Source organism: Aethalodelphis obliquidens, unplaced genomic scaffold (assembly GCF_003676395.1).
Source record: "Aethalodelphis obliquidens isolate GAN/ISIS:26980383/991018 unplaced genomic scaffold, ASM367639v1 scaffold31, whole genome shotgun sequence".
Taxonomy (NCBI): Eukaryota; Metazoa; Chordata; class Mammalia; order Artiodactyla; family Delphinidae; genus Aethalodelphis; species Aethalodelphis obliquidens.
This window is the reverse complement of record NW_020837975.1, coordinates 21,431,024-21,448,607: the sequence shown is the minus strand read 5'-3', so window position 1 is coordinate 21,448,607 and position 17,584 is coordinate 21,431,024. Positions and strand designations below refer to the sequence as shown.

At 42.3% G+C, this 17,584-nt stretch overlaps 1 protein-coding gene across 6 annotated transcripts in view; it reads left to right on the top strand.

Moving 5' to 3' along the window:
* GSTA4 (glutathione S-transferase alpha 4) overlaps positions 1 to 16,376 on the top strand; it is a 30,077-nt gene extending 13,701 nt beyond the window's left edge. For 2 of the 6 annotated variants that reach the window (XM_027127505.1, XM_027127502.1), the window contains one exon: positions 1,652 to 2,255. In XM_027127505.1, coding sequence (XP_026983306.1) covers positions 1,652 to 1,774 — 123 coding nt within the window. In that variant the 3' untranslated portion in view covers positions 1,775 to 2,255. Of the gene's footprint in view, positions 1 to 837; positions 975 to 1,651; positions 2,256 to 3,550; positions 3,707 to 6,594; positions 6,908 to 6,998; positions 7,073 to 15,980 lie in introns of those variants that run through there. The other 4 variants (XR_003437220.1, XR_003437221.1, XM_027127504.1 and 1 more) reach the window with 4 other exon arrangements.
* Positions 16,377 to 17,584: the final 1,208 nt, after the last annotated feature.

Sequence of the window (17,584 nt, the reverse complement as noted above, 5' to 3'; positions counted from 1 at the left end):
CATGGCTCACGGGCCCAGCCGCTCCGCGGCATGTGGGATCCTCCCGGACCGGAGCACGAACCCGTGTCCCCTGAATCAGCAGGCAGACTCTCAACCACTGCGCCACCAGTGGCGCCACGAGATGGGCATTTTAAAGTTTGACTTTAATACCAATAGATCCCTGAAATGGCCCAAGGACCTGTGGACATTTTCCATCCATGATGCTAACAATTTGTTTTTAAATCCCAGGTACTTCTGTGTAAACAAATTTAATACCTGAACAGGTCAAGTATCAATATTAAAGGACTTCAAAATCTAACACCAGATCTGATTAAATTAAAGGGTCACTCTTGCATTGATTAAAGGGGGAAAAAAAAGTCAAAAGTCACAAAATTTTTATTATACATGACATGTGTAAGCCCCAGGTAAATCTTGAAACGATAAATCCTTTGGAAAAAGCTTCTAATTATTGGTAATAACACAAATAATACAAATACCATAATATAAATAGTTCAAATAAGTAATAAGAAGAGAAGATTGTCATATTTACATAGAATTAATTGACATAATTATTAGAGTTTTTGTTAATATTAGTGATATATGTATGAATGTTTGTATGCCTGCTTAATTAAGGCTGTGCTTTGTACATAGTAGACATTTAATAAATAGTAGCTTTTTAAATAAGTGACCTCTTTATTTTGAAAGATTTTGTTAGAATACTTATATATGATGGATATACAGTTCTTTGTATAGTTCAGAATTTTCACCAGATCAAGTGGATTTTTCTTCTTAATTACTGAAAATTGGTAAGATTTGACTCTATGAATGAAAAATAAGATTTTTTTTCTTCCATTACAGTTAACGTGAATATCTGGTATCTGATAACTGAGCCCTTGGCTACAAAAAAATGCAACTGGCCATCTTTCACACACAGCCAGAAAGAGGATTCATTTGTTAATAGGAGTAAAACTGTCAAGGCAGCTGAATCCTAAAATGTAACTTGTACTATCTGATGAATTTTTAAAACAATTTTATTTAAGTGACTTTTATTTAAATGCATTTTTTCTGAGATCAATACATTTAAGGTACTTCCTATGTCTTTTTCGTCCTTCCTTTTTTCATGTAAGCAAGTATACTCCTATCCTAAGTATCTTTTTTATTTTTCTGTCTCTGAAAAGAGTTCACATCTTGGTATGAACTGTGAGATTTGTATAGAGCCTGGCCTAGATTCCAGCCACTGTTGGCAGAGATTATAAATGATCATACCAAGAGATCAGACCCTAAACAGGTGCTGGATGACAGTTCTATTTGGATCTCTATAGCAAATATTTATTGAATGTATTCTGATGGACCATTTTGGGGTTTTTTTTTTGTTTACTTTTTTGTTGAAGCATAGTTGATTTACAGTGTTAATTTCTGCTGTACAGCAAAATGACTCAGTTATACACATATCTATTACATTCTTTTTTATATTCTTTTCTATTGTGGTTTATCCCAGGATATTGAATATAGTTGCCTGTGCTGTACGGTAGGGACTTGTTGTTTATCCATTCTATATGTAATAGTTTGCATCTACTAACCCCAAACTGATGGGCCATTTTGCACCGCCCTATTTTCGTAGAAATGAATACCTTTGCTTTTAGCCTTGAACTTTTGCGTTTTCCCTTTGCAGGAGTTCACAGTGAAAATAAGTAATATCCCTACAATTAAGAAATTCCTTGAACCTGGCAGCAAGAGGAAGCCTCCCCCGGATGACATCTACGTGAGAACCGTGTACAACATCTTCATGCCGTAGGACAGCAGCACGGCCGTGAGTGAGCGCTGTCCCCCAGAAATCGCTGTGTCCACAGTTGTGTCTTAATTGAAGCCAGGCTGCCGTGATCCAGCTCTGTCGTGGTGCTGTGTATATTGTTCCTAAGTTGGTCTTTCATGTCAAGGAGATCTCTTTTAGAAACATCAACCTTTTTTGTCCAGTGAGTGATTGTTACGGGACCTCTTCTGAACACCTTTTTGGAGGGGCTGGCATTTAAGTTAGATCTGCTCTGTCTACTCATTTTCTGGGAACAAGGATGGGTAGGACTTCATGTTGTCCCCTGAGCTTCTTTTCTCCTCTCCTTATCCCATTCTCAGCCCCCTCCAGTCTCTTCCTGTTTTCAGTGTCTAATAACAATGGAATTCACTAGATAGTAACTCTCCTCTGAGCTATAATAATAATAGATCCATGGTAGTAATGAATGCCATTGATATTTGCCAAAATAAAGGACTTACAATTCATTGCCCTGCTGCTAGAATTTTTAAATTAAATCGTTTGGAATACATTCACATGGTTCAAATATCAAAAAAGTATAAAAGGCTATACAGTTGGAAGTGTTCTTTTCAGCCCTGTCCCCCCAGTTTTCTTTGGTTCTGCTCCCTACAGGCAAACATCATTATCATTTGTATAATCCTTCCAGTTATATTTGACACAAGTATAAGAAAATATAAATATATTTAACTTTTGTCCTCTTACTACCCAAATGGTTATTGGGAGGCTTCTAATTTTTTGCATTTCAGAACTAAAAGTATGGCTTATTAATACTGCTTTAAACATGTGTTGACTTACATCTCAAATATTAATTGAGCACCTGTTATGTGCCAAGCATGGTGCCAGGAGACAAAACCTTAGATCAGAGGCCTAGATCAGAATATTTTGCTTTAGAAAAAATTCACCACGCAGTAGGCAAGATAGATGTGTCAACAGCAGAAGTAATTTTAGAAAAGAAAGAATTGCCGCTTTAAGAGTGTCTAATAAGTAGGAATTTAAAAACGGGAAAAAGGCAAGTGTTTGATCCGCGTCTCATTAAGTGGACACACTCATTCCTTACTACAGGAGGGATTTTTGCCCAGATGTGAAAAACAGACAGTTGCGAGGTGATCCTTAATGCCTGTCCCAGTCAATGCAAGCCCCTCAGGGTTTTATTAGAGGAAAATGCAACACAGACGTGAAGATTGTTCTCTGTCTTCACATTTTCACAATGCAAGCACTCTGTCGTCGCTCTAATATTTAGAACTACTAAAGGAGCAGAGGCAGGGCAGCAGGTGCACCACCGGGCGGGCCTGAGGAGCACTGGTGGTCCCGGCTGATGTTTCCGCCAGCCTCCTGGGAGCAAGAGAACAAAAAGAAGAAAATGGGGATGGGGATGCAGTAAAGAGTCTCACCTTCTCCAGAGACAGGTCTGGCCTTGGCTTCTGGGAGGTGATCTCTAAGCCTTGGAACCTCTCCTACCGTTTTGGTGGGATTTTACTATCCAGAGACATGCCCGATAGGAGTATCTCTGTTTGCCGGGGGCCCTGGGCCAGCCAGATAACAACTATATGATTTCGGGTGTAGGCTTTGAGCCACACCAACAATATGATGTTGGGCAGGGGCTCCGGGTCATGTGGGGTCAGCTCCACTCTGGAGCGGCTGGAGACAGATCAGCCACGTGGGCGGTCAGTCATGCCCACACGATGGCGCTCCTGTAAACTTCTGGACTCAGATGCGGGTGGGCTTCCCCAGTGACAGAATTCTGTTGTCACACATGCTTGTCAGGAGGAGTTAGCGCTGTCCATGACTCTGCAGAATGAAGACCTCTGAGCGCTCCAAGCCTGGAACACTCCTGGACTCTGCCCTGTGCATCTCTTCCCTGCGCCGATTTCTATCTGTATCCTCTCCGTGTAATAAACCGAAGCTGTGAGTAGGACCGTTTTCTGTGAGTTCTGCGAGTACTTCCAGCAGATTACCAGACCTGAGGGTGTTTGGGGGACACTCCCTGAACCTGCAGTTGGTTTCTGAGCGAGGGCGGGCTTTTGGATTACTCCTTCCAACTCTTCAGGGAGGGGAAATGCTTTACACTCATTTGGAGATTAATTTACACGTGGGAACCAGACATTGACGTGATTACACCGAGGGGTCTCTATCATTGAGTTTTATGGGACGGCAGGAAATTTGAGCTAAGACCATTTGGGCAGGATTTTGCTACCCAGGGCCACTGCCTGATACTATTACTCAGGGGCCTGCTGTGTAGACCGTAAGCCGTAGTGCAAACAGTGCTTTGGGAGTTTTAATTCTCTTAGACACAAGAGGGCCCTCAAGGCTGGCTCTTTGAGAAAACAACCAGGGAGGAAGTTGGCTTCTGCACTGAATTGGAGGATTAGAGAAAATAAATAGGACAGGCCAAGCTGCTTCCTCTGAAGACAGGTTCCCACGTCTTTCTGCTCACGGTCACGTGACCTTAAATTGCGCAGTTCACTTCCCACGTTGGAAACAATCCCCTTCCCCATCCTGCACAGGTGGAGTCCCCCAGCTTTTGGGTCCAGACCCTTTAGTCTCAACACCCTCCACCCTCCCATCTTCACGAGCCACCGGACTCCGGTGAAAGAGCAGGCGGTCAGGCAGCAGATGGTTGTCCTCAAAGACGTCAGTGTGTTGAGCGTTCAGGAATGAACTAGGTAGGACCCGTGAGGCCGGGAGCCGGAGCAGAGGGCACCCACGAGGCTCACCGGCTAGACACCACAGCAGCTGAGCCAACGGGGTAAAAGTGCACGCCTTCGTGGGTCCTCCAGTGTCTGCGACAAAAGGGGGAGCTGGACGGGTGTGGGGCTCTGGTGTCTGACAGAGGAGGACCTGCAGCGCCTAATGAGCCTGGGACCCAGCCTAAGCCACTCAGAGGGGCTTTGGCGGACTGGGTGCCCGAGGGAACGCCTGACGCTCTGGACCAGGTGCCTGGGGGGCGGGGCGATGCATGGAGGTGCCAGGCTCCTGGGGACGGGTCAGCAGAAGGTGAATTCTAGGGGGCAGTGTCTGCGGCAAACAGCCGCCAGCCCCAACTCTCATACCTGCTCATGTTCCCTCTTTCCAGAAGATTCCATGGTGGGCTCCTTGCTCTATTAGCGCCAACATCCCCACCTAAGGGAACCCTCTGATCACGAACTCTGTAGCTCACCCCACACACTCCATACCTCTTTTTCACCACCCTATTTTATTTTCTTCAGAGCACTCGACACCCCCTGGCAATCTTCTCTGTTTAATCAATCTGTGTCTTTATATTTAAAGTGGGTTTCTTATGGAAAACATAGAATTGGGTCTTAAGCCACTCACAATAGCCTCTGTCTTAAAATTGGTGTATTTAAGACATTCACATTTAAAATGATTATCGATGTAGTTGCATTAATCTCTACCATGTTTGTGGCTGTTTTCTATTTGTTGCCCTGGTTCTTTGTTTCTCCCCCCACCTTTTTTTTGTCTTCCACTCTTTTTCTGCCTTCTCTGGTTTTATTTTATTTTATTATTATTTATTTATTTATTTTCGCACACACTGTATTTTATTTTTACAAGAGAGAAATAAACTGACACCAAGCATTGTAAATGGATGGCCACAACAAAAGCAACAATGATTGCAATTACCAAACACGAAACACACTCACACTATGTCATAATATTGACATTCAGTCCAGTAATCCCCCACGGTAACAGCTCCTTTACTTTGCAGTGCTTCTCTGGTTTTAATTGAGCATTTTATATGATTCCATTTTCTCTCCTCTCTTAGCATGTCAATTATAGTTGTTGTTTTTTTTGTTTTTAAGTTTTAGTGGTTGTTCTAAAGTTTCCAATATGTTTATGCAACTACACTAAGACCACTTTGAAATAACACTATACCACTTCACGGGTAGTGCGGGTACCTTATAACTATATTCCCAATTCCTCCTTCCTACCACTTATAACACTATTGTCGTAGATCTCATTTATTCATAAGCTATAATCATGTGATATATTGTTACCATTATTATTTTGAATACACTGCATTTATTTGTTTATATATTTATACTGCCTATCTTCCCCAACTAGAATGTAAGCACCACCGATGACACTGGGTCTGTCATGCCTACCATTGTAGACCCAGGGCCTAAAACGGTACCTGGCACAGAGTGGTACTTAGTAAATATTTGTTGAATGAGCTAGTGGAATCTTACTTTCTTCTTACTTGAGTATCCTGATGCTCTATCAAATACCCAAACAAGGGATGTAAAGTGAAGCCCCAGAGGTGTGTACAAACTGGAATGCTCATTGGCCAATCCCTTGAGGGGGTGGAGATTTCAATTAGAATGGAAAGGGTTATAAACCCTCACTTAATCCACAGCACCCCAAGACAAGAGCCAGGAAAAGCTAAGGTTAGTGGTGATGTTCTTATCCACTCTTTTTGGCCTTGGTTGGATAGTTTTTATGGCCAAATTTGCAACTTGTAGTTAGCGGTTGTTTTAACTTTATGGTTAACTTAATGACTATTATTTCTAAACTTGTCTAGATCAAATAAAAGGCAGAGATTTTTTTTCTTTCGAGTCGATACATAAATGAAAACGAGATGCAAATGTACATCTAGACAAAGCCTTTGAAGACTTTCATTGCTTGTGCATGAAATGTGCATAATATCATACGTTAAAATGCCCCCCACACCGTATCGCACGTTAAATGTAATTTCAGAACTAAGTATGTGGTGCTTCAGTTGATAACACGCTTGGTAGAACTTAAGCATTTATTAATTCTTGAGCCATTACATGTTTTTCCTCCTCTGCCAAATCTCATGTTTTTGGACACAGTTGGAAAGAACACAGGCATCACCCACTCTGTGCCAGGCGCCTAACGGGTAAACTCAACCTCCTGCCTTCGTCGGATGCTTGGAAGATTCCGTCCAAATGATGTGACACTGGGGTCTTCCTCTGGGGTCCTGCCTCCCCAGGGGATGGCACCAACTTGAAAGCAGGAGTATCTAAGTCAAGTCCAGGCACAGATTTTTCTAGGACTTGCTCCAGTCTTGAAACAGCAGTGGGCCATGTAGTGGTTCACTTTGTTTATTCTCCAAGCAACCTGGGGTGACGTCTCCTTCTCGGCTCAGCTGTATTTTTCATTTAAGTAAGTTTGTTAGCCTTGGGGAGATGTCAATATGAATCAATCCATTAGACCCTAACGGAAAGGAAATTTCATTTCTATAACTGAAATATAGGGCTCTCCACAGAAGAGGCTTATTAGCATGTGAGCTTGGAACAGAACTACCTCCCTAACCATCCTATTACATAAGTAACCCCTACTCCCTCCCCACCCTGGAATAGGGTTCAGTTGTTTGTGTCTTAAAAATGCCATGTAAACACTTGAGCTCTTTTTCCCGGGGGGCTAGTTCCCTGTAGGATACTTTCCCTTTGGTAGCATGTCAAATCCAACTAATTAATATGTCAAATCCAACCAAATAAGTATTTTGCTAATATGTCATAAATAGAAAAATAGAAGAGAAATCATTCATAATCAATTAAATGTGGCCTTTCATCAGTATCTTATAGTTTTCTGCATACAGGCCTTTTGCCTCCTTATGTAGGTTTATTCCTAGGTGTTTTATTCTTTTTGTTGCAATGGTAAATGGGAGTGTTTCCTTAATTTCTCTTTCTGATCTTTCGTTGTTAGTGTATAGGAATGCAAGAGATATCTGTGTATTAATTTTGTATCCTGTGACTTTACTAAATTCATTGATTAGCTCTAGTAGTTTTCTGATGGCATCTTTAGGATTTTCTATGTATAGTATTATGTCATCTGCAAACAGTGACAGTTTTACCTCTTCTTTTCCAATTTGGATTCCTTCTATTTCTTTTTCTTCTCTGATTGCCATGGCTAGGACTTCCAAAACTGTGTTGAATAATAGTGGTGAGAGTGGACATCCTTGTCTTTTTCCTGATCCTAGAGGAAATGCTTTCAGTTTTTCACCATTGAGAATAATGTTTGCTGTGGGTTTGTTATATATAAAACAAACAAACAAGAACAAAAAAAAAACAATCAAAAATGGGCAGAAGACCTAAATAGACATTCTCCAAAGAAGACATGCAGATGGCCAACACACACATGTAAAGATGTTCAACATCACTAATTATTAGAGAAATACAAATCAAAACTACAATGAGGTATCACCTCACACTGGTCAGAATGGCCATCATCAAAAAATCTACAAACAATAAATGCTGGAGAGGGTGTGGAGAAAGGGGACCCCTCATGCATTGTTGGTGGGCATGTAAATTGATACAGCCACTATGGAGAACAGTATGGAGGGTCCTTAAAAAACTAAAAATAGAACTACCATATGACCCAGCAATCCCACTACTGGGCATATAAGCAGAGAAAACCGTAATTCAAAAAGACACATGCACCCCAATGTTCATTGCAGCATGGAATCAACCTAAGTGTCCATCAACAGAGGAATGGATAAAGAAGATGTGGTACATATATACGCTGGAATATTACTCAGCCGTAAAAAGGAACGAAAATGGGTCATTTGTAGAGACGTGGATGGACCTAGAGACTGTCATAACAGAGTGAAGTAAGAAAGAGAAAAACAAATATTGTATGTTAATGCATATATGTGGAATCTAGAAAAATGGTATAGATGATCTTATTTGCCGAGCCAAAATAGAGACACAGACCTAGTGAACAATTGTATGGATACCAAGGGGGAAAGGTGGGGGTGGGAGGAATTGGGAGATTGGGATTGACATATATACACTATTGATACTATGTATAAGATATATAACTAACGAGAACCTACTGTATAGCACAGGGAACTCTACTCAGTGTTCTGTAGTGACTTAAATGGGAAAGAAATCAAAAAAAGAGGGGACATATGTATAGGTATAGCTGATTCATTTTGCTGTACAGTAGAAACTAACACAACAATGTAAAGCAACAATATTCCACTAAAAATTAATTTTTAAAAAATGGGCTGTAATGTTAAAGCTATACTGAAAGTCTTGGTTGTGCTGTTAATATTGTTCTTTCAACTTTAACATATTCTTTCTCTGAAACATTATACACTTAAAGCTAGAATAATGCTACATCTTTCCAAACTGGCATATTTAAATTCTGTGGGGAATACAGGATTCTCTCGGAGCATTTTTTGTCTTGGTGACGGATTTTGATCTTGCTGGTTGTTACGAAGCTAGGCAGTTCTTATCCATTGGAGAAGCCAGAGTAAATGTCAAGGATATTTCTAGTGATAATAGATTTAGAATTGGCATCTTGCACAACATTGTAAAGCAATTTGACTCCAATAAAAAAAAAGAAGAAGAATTGGCGTCTTGTATTTTGGCCCCAAGCATCTGCTAAAACTGGCAACTTCTTAAGTTAATCCCTTAAAACTTTCGTTATCTAGAAAATTCAATAAAAGCCTGCTTTTTACCTAACTGAAATTAAGAAAAATGTGCATTGTTTTGCCTAAATTATCCAGAATGACTGTTAACGTTATCAGTAGAATTTCACCCCAGAAGACTGGCTGATTTCCCAACGTGTGTGTTCAGCAGATAGGAGCACAGGGCAAATGAATACAAGGGAAGAGAAATAAGACCAGAAAGATTGTTAAAACTGGTGGAGACGAAGGTGATCTAATTCTGAACCAACTCCTCATTTTAGAGTTGAGGAAACTGACATCTCTTCCAGACCTGCCCAAGGCTGGAACCTACACACCTGGTACTTGGTTAAACCTGGGGATTGGAGGAGGCCTCGCATCTTAGGAATTCTTCTTTTAAAGGGGGTCAATATAAATGATCCAACATCGGAAACGTACTTATAATTCTCCCTAATTCCTCTCCCCTTCCCTTTCTCTGTTCTTAGCCTCATACACTCCTGCACATCACAATTTGCTCAGCCTGCTTTTAGTTAATTTATTTTATTTTATTATTTTTTGGCTGTGTTGGGTCTTCGTTGCTGTGCGAGGGCTCTCTGTAGTTGTGGTGAGTAGGGACTACTCTTCGTTGCAGTGCGCGGGCTTCTTATTGCGGTGGCTGCTCTTGTTGCAGAGCACGGGCTCTAGGTTGCACGGGCTTCAGTAGTTGTGGCACGTGGGCCAAGTTGCTCCGCGGCATGTGGGATCTTCCCGGACCAGGGCTCGAACCCGTGTCCCCTACATTGGCAGGCGGATTCTTAACCACCGCACCACCAGGGAAGTCCATCAGCCTGCTTTTTAAACATCAGATTCTGCACTTCGTGCCTGCCCAGCAGACTCTGGGAGGACCTGGGGCCACACACTGAGCCCCAGGTGTAGTTTAGTTGGGTTCTCACTCTAGACCTGGTTTCGCAAACTCGATTTTAGTTACAGGCACACCTTGTTTTATTGTGCTCCGCATATACTGCACTGTTTACAAATGGATGTTTTGAGACAACACTGCTTCAAGCAAGTTTCTCAGCATCATTTTTCCAATCAGCATTTGCTCACTTTGTGTCTCTGTGCTGCATTTTGGTAATTCTTGGGGTATTTTGAAACTTTTCATTATTATTCTATTTGTTATGGTGATCAGTGATCTTTGACGTTACTACTGCAAGAAGATTATGACTTGCTGAAGGTTCAGGTGATGGCCAGAATATTTTTTTAACAATAGTGTTTTCTAATTAATATAGGTACATTGTTTTTTTAGACATAATGCTATTTCACACTTAATAGACTACAGTATAGTACGAACATAACTTTTACAGGCACTGGGAAACCAAAAAATGTCAAGTGACTCGCTTTATTGCAGGATTCACTTTATTGCCGTCGTCTGGAACTGAACCCACAATTTCTCTGAGATCTGCCTGTGTACAAGTGAATCACCTGGGGAGCTTGTGAAAAATGCAGACTCTGATTCAGTAGATCTGGCCCAGGGACTGAGATTCTACATTTCTAACAAGTTCCCAGGTACAGCTGGTGCTGCTGGTCCAAAATCACACTTCTAGAGAATGCCTTCCGCTCCTTTTTGAAGCAAAATTGACTTTTTTCTCACATGTGACTATTGCTGCAATCTGGAGATACAGATACGTGAGTGTGTGTTTGTGTGTGTGTGCACACGTGTGCCATTTTTTGATTCCTTACTATGTTCAGCAATTTGCACACATCACATTTCCATCACTAAACAAATAAATTAGGAACTATGAGGAAACTGAGGCTGAGAGAGGTTAAAAAAACTTGCTCAAATGAGAGGGAGAGCTGAAATTTGGATGTAGGTCTTTGATTTTCCTGCTACCCAGAGCCTAACTCAGATACGTGTTCTTCCACATTTTCTAAAAGATATTTAAAATTTTTTATTTTATCTGCTCACATTTTTTGCCCACTGGTTGTTTTTTTTTTTTTTGGCCCACTGTTTTAATTGTTGATTTTTGTTTTTATTATTGATATATAAGAGTTCTTCATATATTCTGGATGAGTCCCTTTATCAGATATGCTTTACAAATAATTTCTCCCAATATTTGGCTTGCCTTTTCTTTCTCTTAAAAATGCCTTTTAAGGAGCAAAGTTTTAAATACTGATAAGTGCAATTTTTTAAAGTTGTGGCTTATGCTTTCTATTTTTTATCAAATAAATCATTGCTTACTTTATGGTCACAAAAAAAAAAGGAAAAAGGAAAAAAAAAAAGGTTTAGGGCATGTTTGTTACCCAAGGACCACAAAGGTTTTCATGCCATTACGGCTGCTTTCTGTCCACCTTGCCTTGGGCACCTGGGGCTCTGGGTGGGGCCATGCATACCCCTGCTCATCTCAGGTAAAGCTGCACCCAGGTGAAGTTCGACAGCCTTCAGAGGTGGGGTCTCATTTCCCAAGGTCTAAAGTTTCATGCGCAGAGCCTACTTGGAGAACCAGGTGTGTTTAATTCAGGACAAACCTGTCTGTCAAGGTCAGTACAAAAAGCAGAGTTGAAGAGGTGGGCGTGAGTTTAGACTCAGCTTGACCCCCTGGGTTCTGGTTCTTCTAGCAGCTGTGTTCTCAGAGTGTTTGCCTTTTGGGTGAAATCCAGAAAGAACTCCTTTGTTCCCGGCTCTTCGTTTCCCATGGGCAGAATGAATATTTCCATTGCACCTGTTCTTTTAAGCTTTGACAATGTACTTTTTTTAACAGTGAGAATTGGGTTTACTTTTTGAAGCATAAACTTGGTCCTCTGTATTACCAAGCTGTGGTTTATCCTAATCTTTGTTTAAATTCATTAGAGGTCAAGGAAAAAGGACTAAAGGACTTGGTTTAGGCCCTTAACCTATTATGCCATGGGGCAGGGAAGGGAGGGGCTGAAATAACCAAACATATTTATATATATCTATTCTGTAATACATACCTATTCCTGTAATACTATATTATGCTTTTATTAAACACTTATTTCATTCTGACTTACCTCTTGGTAGTGTGGATATTCCCATCACCAGATAGAAGGTTTGTAAGGTTTTCAATGACAGGAACTGCATCTTATTTATCTTTGTATGCTTGGAGCGTCCAAACCTACAACTGTAGCCAGAGAAGGAGCTCCATGAATGTTTGATGTTGAAAGAAAGAATGACAGATCCAACACAGAGATCTTAACAAATGAAGAAACTTGTCTCTCAAAGTGGCTCACTGAGGTAAAAGCCACTGTGTGTCGGGGATAACATGGGGTTGCTTCTGTAGGAGGTGGAGGAACCATGCCAAGATCCCTGCCTCCCAGGAGCTGGCCGTCTCCTTAGGGTCTTGCAGTGCTGAATCCCGGGGAACAGTTGGCTCTTGGCTAGGGTGTGAGACTGAAAAAGATATTGGGCCCCTCCTCTGTCTCTGCTATTCTAGTTCCTCCTGGGCGGGTTTGGGGTGGGGACTGCAGTCCTGCTGAGACTCCATCGTTCACCTGGGAGCCCAATTCAGAATATTGTGGAGCCCAGGCTAAGAGGTGAGGAAGGGCAGCTGGCTGGCTAGAGACAGCCATCAATGGGGCACACAGACATTTGCTGAGACTTTTACACGAAGTAGTGGCTGGTTATTAACGACCAGAAAAAAAGTCTCCTTCTTTTGGGCAGGAAGGTAGGATTGCAGATTACAGTCCTGTTTATCTAAAGTGGGGTCTCCTTCATTGTAACCCTGGGCTTTGGGGGCTACCTTGGGCACCAGGGAAGGCTTGGAGGTGGTGGCGGGGAGGGGAGTGATCCTGTCCCTTGGAATCCCATTCTGGATTCCCAAGTTACATCCTTCAACCTCCTACGTGCCTTGAGAATGTGCGAGGGGTGAGCAGAAGTAAGTGGGGGAAAACGGTGGGAACAAAGAGTCACATAAGATTCCCAAATACGCTTCCATACAGCAGCAGACCACGCACATCCTCCACTTACGCTCACAATCACAAACGAAGGCAAAAGCCACACCATGAACCTTATGATGGTGGCGCTGGCTGCGTTCTAACCCCCAGAGGAAAAAGAGGAAAACCCAGCTTTAATAGTGAAGAAAGCTAAAACCCGGCATTTCCCTGTCTTTGAAAAGGTAGGCTGCAGGGATCTATTTGGCCGAGGCGGGTGTGGCACAGGGTCCGTGTCGGTGACAGCTGCGCTTTCGGATCCTACGGCGGGGAGAAGGGCGGGGTAGGGCAGACATCTAAGATGGCCCCCCCAAGTCCCCGCCTCCCAGGACCCTCCAATCCCCTCAGCCCAGGAGGCAGTGGGGGAGGGGCGGACGAGAACTGGGGGAGGGGGGTGCACAGCGCAGCAAGTCCCCTCCTCCACCTCCAGGATCCAGGACTGTAACATTTCCTACTGCTGATGAGAATAAAGAGTGAAATCTGAAAAAACGGAAGCTCTGTTAGAGCTGTACTGCGTTTGGACCGAAATTTTAATCAGGATCCCCCAACAAAGTGTAATTATGGAAGTTCCAACCAAACAGAATTGGAGTAAACCAAGGGTGATGAAAGGACATGAGATTTCTGTTCAGATAGGATTTTTAGGAAGTAAAACCTTATGGAGGGAGAAAGAATAGATTATTTTGATTTCTAGCATAAACATTTAGTGCTTTCCATTTCTTGTAGTGCTTTGAGTGTGTTTGTACTGAAGAAGCAAGGCTGACAGGTCTGCTTGTGTTGTTTTCCTCCCCAGCTCCTACCAGACCATTCTGCCCCGTTAAGTCCCCCTGATGCCAGGGGTCCCCATGAAGCCCCTCAGTTGCTCAGAGCCTCTGCTCAGAGTATTACCAAACACAAGTTCATGTGCCCAATGCACCGTGAGGCCAAACAAAGCAAAGTGTGGGACTTTGGAGCAAAAAAAGGTTTATTGCAGGGCCATTCAAGGAGATGGGTGGCTTGTGCACCCAAACCCTGAACTCCTCAAAGGGTTTCAGCAAAGCACTTTTAAAGGGAAGGTGAGGGAGGGGCATGGTCAGTTGCTGCAAACTTTCTGGTGTAGGAATCCTTTGTTCTTGCAGCTGTCCAGTAGGTCAGGTCACAATGTTCCTGTAAACCTTCAACAAGACAAATGTTATTCTCTGTTCTGCAACTCTTTATCTCTATATGAATGGACTCTTAAAGGTTAGAGCCCTGAAAATAGGCTATCCTGTATATTTCAGGCCACAGGCAACATTCTTTTACAAAAGGTGCAAAGCCAGCATGACTAAGCACAGGAAAAGGACCAGATCTAATATGGAGTCAGATTTGTTCCTCCTTATTACAAGACAGCACTGCCTCTTTCCTGATGTGTCGCCCATCCTCAGACCTCTCTCTATGATTCCTGCCACTGCCAGACTTTACCTGGCTTCTATTCCAGTTCCTTACAAACATTTTCTCTAATAGGTGACCATAGGTTTTGTAGTTTAAGAATAGCATTTTTTAATTATTAAAAAAGAAATACATAAGGCATTCATATAAACCAAAAGGAGAAAAGAAAGAAAAAAAAGAACAATAATCCTACCAGTCAAATATTTCTGCCTTAGACTTCCTGACGTCTTATTTTACATTTTCCTCCCAAATGGCATCATACTAAATATTGTTCTGTGGCCTGCTTTTAACATTTTTTTACATGTCAACACATGTATGTGTTTATTTACATGTCAATATTCTTCTGCAATATCATTTTATTTTCTTTTATTTTCATTAAGCAATAGAGTCACATCTTTTTGAAAAATCAGAACTAATATAAAAAGGGCATTAATTATGGAATCTCATTCTCACCACTGCCCTCCCACCTTCCCACCCCCATAATCTTTTTTATTGGTTTCCTGTGTACCCTTCCAGGGTTCCTATTTATGCAGATATAAGAAAATATAAATATATACCTATCTCCCCTCCTCCCACTTTCTCATACAAGACAGAAAATAGTGTATATTATGTTCTGCCCTGGGCTTTTTTTTTTTTTAACTAAACGATGCAATGCATTGCATTCTCTGTCAATACAGGGATCTTCCTCCTTCCTTTTATATATATATAATATCATTTTAAGTTGCTGACTTATATTTCTTGCAGGGAGGTAACATAATTTATATAATCAGTTATATTTTCCTAGAAACATAGGTTATTTCTAGTTTTTCATTGTGGTAACATTCTTATAGTTATTTCATACCCATACTTATTCCCTTGTAATAAATTCCTAGAACAGGAATTGATACTTCAAGAAATATGAATTTCTAGAGTTATTAATATGCATTACCTACTGGTGTCAATTTTTCTTTTTTAAAGTATTTATTTATTTTGGCTACATTGGAGCTTCATTGCTGAGCATGGGATTTCTCTAGTTGTGGTGAACAGGGGCTACTCTTTGTTGCAGTAAACGGGCTTCTCCTGGCAGGGGCTTCTCCTGTTGCAGAGCACAAGCTCTAGGTGCACGGACTTCAGTAGTTGCAGCTCGTGGGCTCTAGAGCACAGGCTCAGTAGATGTGGCACACGGGCTTAGCTGCTCCGCAGCATGTGGGATCTTCCCGGACCAGGGATCAAACTAGTGTCCCCTGCCTTGGCAAGCAGATTCTTAACCACTGCACCACCAGGGAAGTCCCTCAATGATTCTTCAGTAAGAAAATTTCACTAATGCTAAGCAGGCCAGCAATTGTATTACCCTTCTCAGGAATACCCAGGAAATGTGTATTGAGGATTAACTTGGAGTCAACACTCTGGGCCTCACAAGCTGACAATCTCAGCTTCTCCCTCTCATGACAAAGTTTTGGTTTTTCTTAAAGGTTGTGACTGCTCTTGAGACCCTGATTTTACTGTTTCACATTTCAGGCATTAAAAACAAGAATCAGCAACATCCCTACAATTAAGAAGTTCCTGCAGCCTGGGAGTCAGAAGAAGCTGCCCCCCGGATAGCCACTATGTTGAAGTTGTCAGGAACATTTTGCAGTTCTAAAGGCAGCAGGCTTATAATGGCAAATTAATAAACCAATGGCAGCATCGGCTTATGTCGCCAAGCAACTGTAGATTCTAGGAGTAAAGTGTAGATTCTAGGAGTAAAGTGTCTGAAAAGAACAAAGCCATATTGCCATCTGCAGCAAATGCCAATTAAATGCAATATAAAACCATTTTGGGGCTTCCCTGGTGGCACAGTGGTTAAGAATCCGCCTGCCAACACAGGGGACATGGGTTCGATCCCTGGCCCGGGAAGATCCCACATGCCGCAGAGGAGCTACGCCCGTGCGCCACAACTCCTGAGCCTGCGCTCTAGAGCCCGTGAGCCTAGAGCCCGGGCTCTGCAACAAGAGGAGCCACTGCAGTGAGAAGCCCATGCACCGCAACCAAGAGTAGACCCTGCTCAGCGCAACTAGAGGAAGCCTGCGCGCAGCAACAAAGACCCAATGCAGCCCAACAAAAATAAATAAATAAATAAATTTATTAAAGAAAAATATTCTGATGTGTGAAAATTTTTTAAGCTCGTCAACTGTGGTTGATGATTACAGTGATTACGAAATCACTGTTCTGTGTAAATAAAGAGGAGGCTGATGTATTTCCGGCAGTGGCCTACAGAGGGCACTGTTCTTGCTGTCTGCATCAAGACCAGGACCATAGAGGGAAGAGTGAGGAGAGATTTCAGGTGGCAGGACCTCTCCGACACCCACACTGATGCTGAGTATTTGGGGTAGAAAAAAAGTGGCAAATGACAAATCAGGAGTAAGATAATGGCTGACACCAGTAAATCCGAAGAGGAAGCATGGGAGACAGAGAGCGTCTGGGAAACATCATTTTGCAACCCTGAAAAAAACTTGGACAGTTAAGACAACCTTATTCTACTTAACAGAGACACCTGAGGCTAGCTTTTGCTTTGGTCGAACAATTCCAAGTAACACTGAGATTAGATATAACTGAAGAATATTTACACAAATTGACCCAAAGATTCCCTAGCCTTGATATACATTCTTTAAGGGTAACTATTATGTTCTAAAGCCGTGAAATTTGGAACTTGGCCCCCGTCAGGGCTCTGTTTGGCGAGGGATGGAGAGCTATTCAGGGTGATGTTCCAGGCCCAGCTGTGGCTCCTCCTGGGGGGTCTCTGGTCTGGAGCAGAGCCCCTGCCAATGGCTTGGGGTACACAACTTTACCACTCTAAGCTGCTGCTGGTACGTCCTGCCCAGGCTACGCACTGGATCAGTTTCTGAGCATATATCCAGGTTCATGGCCTTACTTGTGAAATGACTTAATGACCCACCAGACTTCATGCTGCTTCTTCAGGACCACTGTTTATGCTATACCCTGTCCCATCAATTCCTCCTCCCCATTCAGAGGACGGATGGACTGATCATCAGTTATGACAACCCTGGCCAGTCAGCACCCCTTGCCCAGTAAGGCCTGAGCTCCAGTCAGTCAAAGCCCAGCCTGGGGATTGCGTTTAGCAA